The sequence below is a fragment of the Mandrillus leucophaeus genome, unplaced genomic scaffold (assembly GCF_000951045.1).
Source record: "Mandrillus leucophaeus isolate KB7577 unplaced genomic scaffold, Mleu.le_1.0 Scaffold83, whole genome shotgun sequence".
In the NCBI taxonomy this organism is placed as follows: Eukaryota; Metazoa; Chordata; class Mammalia; order Primates; family Cercopithecidae; genus Mandrillus; species Mandrillus leucophaeus.
The window spans coordinates 4,625,858-4,630,429 of NW_012109030.1; the positions used below are offsets into that span (position 1 = coordinate 4,625,858).

At 44.4% G+C, this 4,572-nt stretch overlaps 1 protein-coding gene across 1 annotated transcript in view; it reads left to right on the forward strand.

Annotated features, from left to right (window-relative positions):
• PHYH (phytanoyl-CoA 2-hydroxylase) overlaps positions 1 to 4,572 on the forward strand; it is a 27,383-nt gene that overhangs the window by 2,294 nt on the left and 20,517 nt on the right. The window contains exons 2-4 of the mRNA XM_011968137.1: positions 686 to 796; positions 1,705 to 1,873; positions 4,377 to 4,458. Coding sequence (XP_011823527.1) covers positions 1,760 to 1,873; positions 4,377 to 4,458 — 196 coding nt within the window. The 5' untranslated portion in view covers positions 686 to 796; positions 1,705 to 1,759. The remainder of the gene's footprint in view (positions 1 to 685; positions 797 to 1,704; positions 1,874 to 4,376; positions 4,459 to 4,572) is intronic.

A 4,572-nucleotide genomic window follows, 5' to 3' on the forward strand; every position in this document is an offset into this window, starting at 1 on the left:
AACATAAAGCTTAAGTTTTCAGATTATTTTCTTGGTCTTAGAAATGCTGGATTGAAGAGCATGAACGTTTCTTAGATTCTTGTTTTTTTTTTCTGTTTTTTTTTTTTGTTGTTGTTGTTGTTTCTGAGACGGAGTCTTGCTCTGTCGCCCAGGCTGGAGTGCAGTGGCATGATCATAGCTCACTGCAACCTCCGCCTCCCAGTTCAAGCAATTTTCCTGCCTCAGCCTCCCGAGTAGCTGGGATTACAGATGCCCACCACCATGACTGGCTAAACTTTGTATTTTTAGTAGAGATGGGTTTTCACTATGTTGGTCAGGCTGGTCTCAAACTCCTGACCTTAGGCGATCCACCTGCCTCGGCCTCCCAAAGTGTTGGGATTATAGGCGTGAGCCCCCATGCCTAGCCTCAGGTTCTTGATACATATTTTTAGGAAGTCATTAAAAAAAAAATTTTTTTTTGAGACAGGGTCTCACTCTGTCACCCAAGCTGGAGTGGAGTGGCACAACCAGTATTTTTTTGTAGAGATGGGGTTTCATCATGTTGCCTGGGCTGGTCTCAAACTCCTGACCTCAAGTGATCCACTTGCCTCGGCCTCCCAAAGTGCTAGGAATACTGGTGTGAGCCATTGTGCCTAGCCGGTAATTTAAAAATTTAACTTATTTTAGGATTATTTTTCTCCTTTAGGTATACTCTGGATAATAATGTTCTAACCCTGGAACAGAGAAAATTTTATGAAGAAAATGGGTTTCTTGTAATCAAAAATCTTGTACCTGATGCTGATATTCAACGCTTTCGGTACAGTAACACTATTTGTTATTTTACAAAAGTATGTATTGTGTGCATGTAATGAGAATATAAGGTGGATTCACTCCTGCCTTTACAGATGTTTTTTAATGAGTTGGTTTGTTGGGAAGTGTTTAGAAGCACTGGCTCTGGTGCCAGACTGACTTTTTTTGTTGTTGTTGAGAAAGGGCCTCACTCTGTTGTGTAGGCTAGGGTGCAGTGGTGCAATCATAGCTTACTGCAGCCTCAAGTTTCTGGGCTCAAGCGATCCTCCTGCCTCAGCCTCCTGAGTAGCTGGGACCACAGGTGTGCACCACCATACCCGGCTAATTTTTTATTTCTTTGTTTTTAGAGACAGGGAGTCTCACTATGTTGCCCAGGCTGGTCTTGAACTCCTGGCCTCACCCTCCTCAGTTGCTGGGATTAAGGTCGGGAGCCACCACGCCTGGGCTTCAGTCTCAGCTCCACCACTTAATATTATGTGTCCTGGGGCAATTTACTTCACATCCCATGCCTCTGTTTCCTCATCTGTAAAATGGGGATAATAATAGTACTTATGTCCTAGTGTTGTTATGACTAAATAAGGTGAAATATATGGAAAGCACTTTGAATAGAGCTGGGCACATGGTAAGTGTTACAGAAGTGTTTGCTATTATTATTACGATGTAACCAAATCATAAAAAGACTTCCCTACCGGTATGCTAAACTAGGGAATGATTTAATTCTGGTAGTGGATTCTAGGCTAACAGTTTTTCCTGCTTTTCATTGGAATGGGAGGCATTCCCATCCAGACCTCAAGCTGGAGGCCGACTTAGTGCAGAGAAACCACCCCTCAAGTCTGCAACCCTTTCCACAGAGGAGGGCAGGGCAGGTGCTTAGAGCCAGTGGTGACGACATCATTTGCAAATTAAATTTTCTAGGAATGAGTTTGAAAAAATCTGCAGAAAGGAGGTGAAACCATTCGGATTAGTAGTAATGAGAGATGTGACCATTTTGAAATCGGAATATACTCCAAGTGAGAAGATGACCACGAAGGTCCAGGATTTCCAGGAAGATAAGGAGCTCTTCAGATACTGCACTCTCCCCGAGGTCAGAGACCACCCTGGCTTTGCTTCTGCTTAATTGCCAGCATGTATGCCCGCCTGTAAAACCCACTGATTTGGCCCGGCGGAGTGGCTCACTCCTGTAATCCGAGCACTCTGGGAGGCTGAGGCAGGTGGATCGCTTGAGCCCAGGATTAACTGCTCTTAGAGCTGGATATGGAAAGGAGTTGAACTGAGTAAAATCAGTGGGTTTCTTTTCTTTTCTTTCCTGGAGACAGAGTCTCACTCTGTTGCCCACGCTGGAGTGCAGTTGTGTAATCTCGGCTCACTGCAACCTCTGCCTCCTAGGTTCAAGTGATTCTCCTGCCTCAGCCTCCCGAGCAGCTAAGTTTACAGGTGCCTGCCACCACACCTGGCTAATTTTTGTATTTTTAGTAGAGACGGGGTTTCACCATGTTGCTCATGCTGGTCTCGAACTTCTGACCTCGTGATCCATCCACTTTGGCCTCCCAAAGTGCTGGGATTACAGGCATGAGCCACTGAGCCTGGCCAATTTCCTACATTTCTAAAGAGTGGGACCAGTATCTGATGGTCTATGCCATGATTTTAGGAGGTATAAATTATTTTAATAGTTAGATATTTATTTTTAAATGTATTGGAAAAAACTCAACAGTTTACCAAACTCATGATTTCAAGAATGTTGTCAATTAGGACAAGATTAAATAAAAAGGCCAGTTGTAGTGACACTTTGGGAGGCTGAAGCAGGAGAATCACTTGAGGTCAGGAGTTCAAGACCTGTCTGGGCAACATAGCGAGACTACTATCTGAATTGGAAAAAAAGAGGAAAAAAAAAAAAAGATTGAGTATAAGAAGTGAGCTAACTGCCAGGCACAGTGGCTCATGCCTGTAATCCCAGCACTTTGGGATGCCAAGGTGGGCAGATCACAAGGTCAGAAGTTTGAGACCAGCCTGACCAACATGGTGAAACCCCGTCTCTACTAAAAATACAAAAATTAGCCGGGCGTGGTGGCGGACGCCTGTAATCCCAGCTACTCGGTAGGCTGAGGCAGGAGAATCGCTTAAACCCAGGAGGTGGAGGTTGCAGTGAGCCGAGATCACACCATTGCACTTCAGCCTAGGCGACAGAGCGAGACTCCATCTCAAAACAATAAAAATAAAAATAAAAAATAAAAAAAAGAAGTGAGCTAACTAAGGGTAGGGAAATCATTGGCTAAATAACAGTCCAAGTTATGTCAGAAGTTGTGAAAATGGCTCTTGAATGACCAGGGTTTAGAAAATCCCAGCCTTGGTGAATGCCGAAAACTACCAGGCTTTATAAAAAGTAAGTGTGTGCCTGACTCCTAGGCTTTTATAACCTTTCCAGGGTTTCATAATCAAATTGCCAGTATTCCTTATACACAAGAGATCAAATAGTGAGGAAGCAGTAGAAGGTGGCTCATTTTTTGGAGTCATTTTTTTGTGGAATCAAAATTTGAATATCATGGGCTTTTTTTTTTTTTTTTTGAGATGGAGTCTCACTCTTGCCGCTCAGGCTGGAGCTGGAGTGCAGTGGCGTGATCTTGACTCACTGCAACCTCCGCCTCCCGCGTTCAAGTGATTCTCCTGTCTCAGCTTCCCAAGTAGCTGTGATTACAGACACGCGCCACCATGCCCAGCGAATTTTTGTATTTTTAGTAGTGATGCAGTTTCACCATGTTGGCCAGGCTGGTCTCGAACTCATGACCTCAAGGGATCCACCCGCCTCAGCTGCCCAAAGTGCTGGGATTACAGGTGTGAACTACTGCACCGGACCTCAGTGTTGAGCCCTTTCTGCTTTTGCCCCCTCCGTTGCTGGGTTCTGTGCACAAGGTAGCAGCAGCCCAGCTCCCAGGCCCAATGACTAAACCAGCTCTCCCTGTCATGGGTTCCCATGCTAGCCTTTTCTTCATAATGCAGTGTCCCTCGGCCGCTCTGACCCATGTCATTACTGGTTTAACATGTTTCATCTAACACCTGGGACCTGCTTTGCTTGTTCACTCTTGCTTCCCCGTTTCCCGTCACCTCCTAGTTCCCAGATCTCAGTAATGAGTTGTCAAGTGCCAAGCGTCCCTGTTGTCAAATGTCCTCTAAGCCACTGTTCTGCTTTCTTCTGGGCTACTCATGACAGCTGCAAATTGTATGGGACTCTTCGTATGCAGAGGCTCCAATGAGGAAGAGGAAGCTGCCCTCCCACTGAGCAACCCTCTGCGGCTTGGGTTGACAAGAAATCTGTATTGATATCTCGTCAAAGCTCCCATCTTTCTTGTAGAAAAAAAAAATGATTTCATTCCCAGCTAGCTCAGAAAAAGCCCATTTAATTCCGTGTTATAGATTTAGAATGATTTCCAGTGGCTGGGTTATTGATGCTTTGTTTGCAGAGTTGTGAAATACCACTTGGTTCTTAAACTATTGATGTCTTGGTTGTTGCGTGGATAGCTGCTGTACTTTGTACCAGTTGCTAATACTTCTGATTTCCCACAAGGTTTGTTTTTGTTTGTTTGTTTTCTTAGATTCTGAAATATGTGGAGTGCTTCACTGGACCTAATATCATGGCCATGCACACAATGTTGATAAACAAACCTCCAGATTCTGGTAATTGTAAGGGAGAAGCAAAAAAAAAAAAAAAAAAAAAAGAAAAGGGTTTCATTAAAATGTGTAAGGTTGGCTGGGTGCAGTAACTCATGCCTGTAATCCCAGCATTTTAGG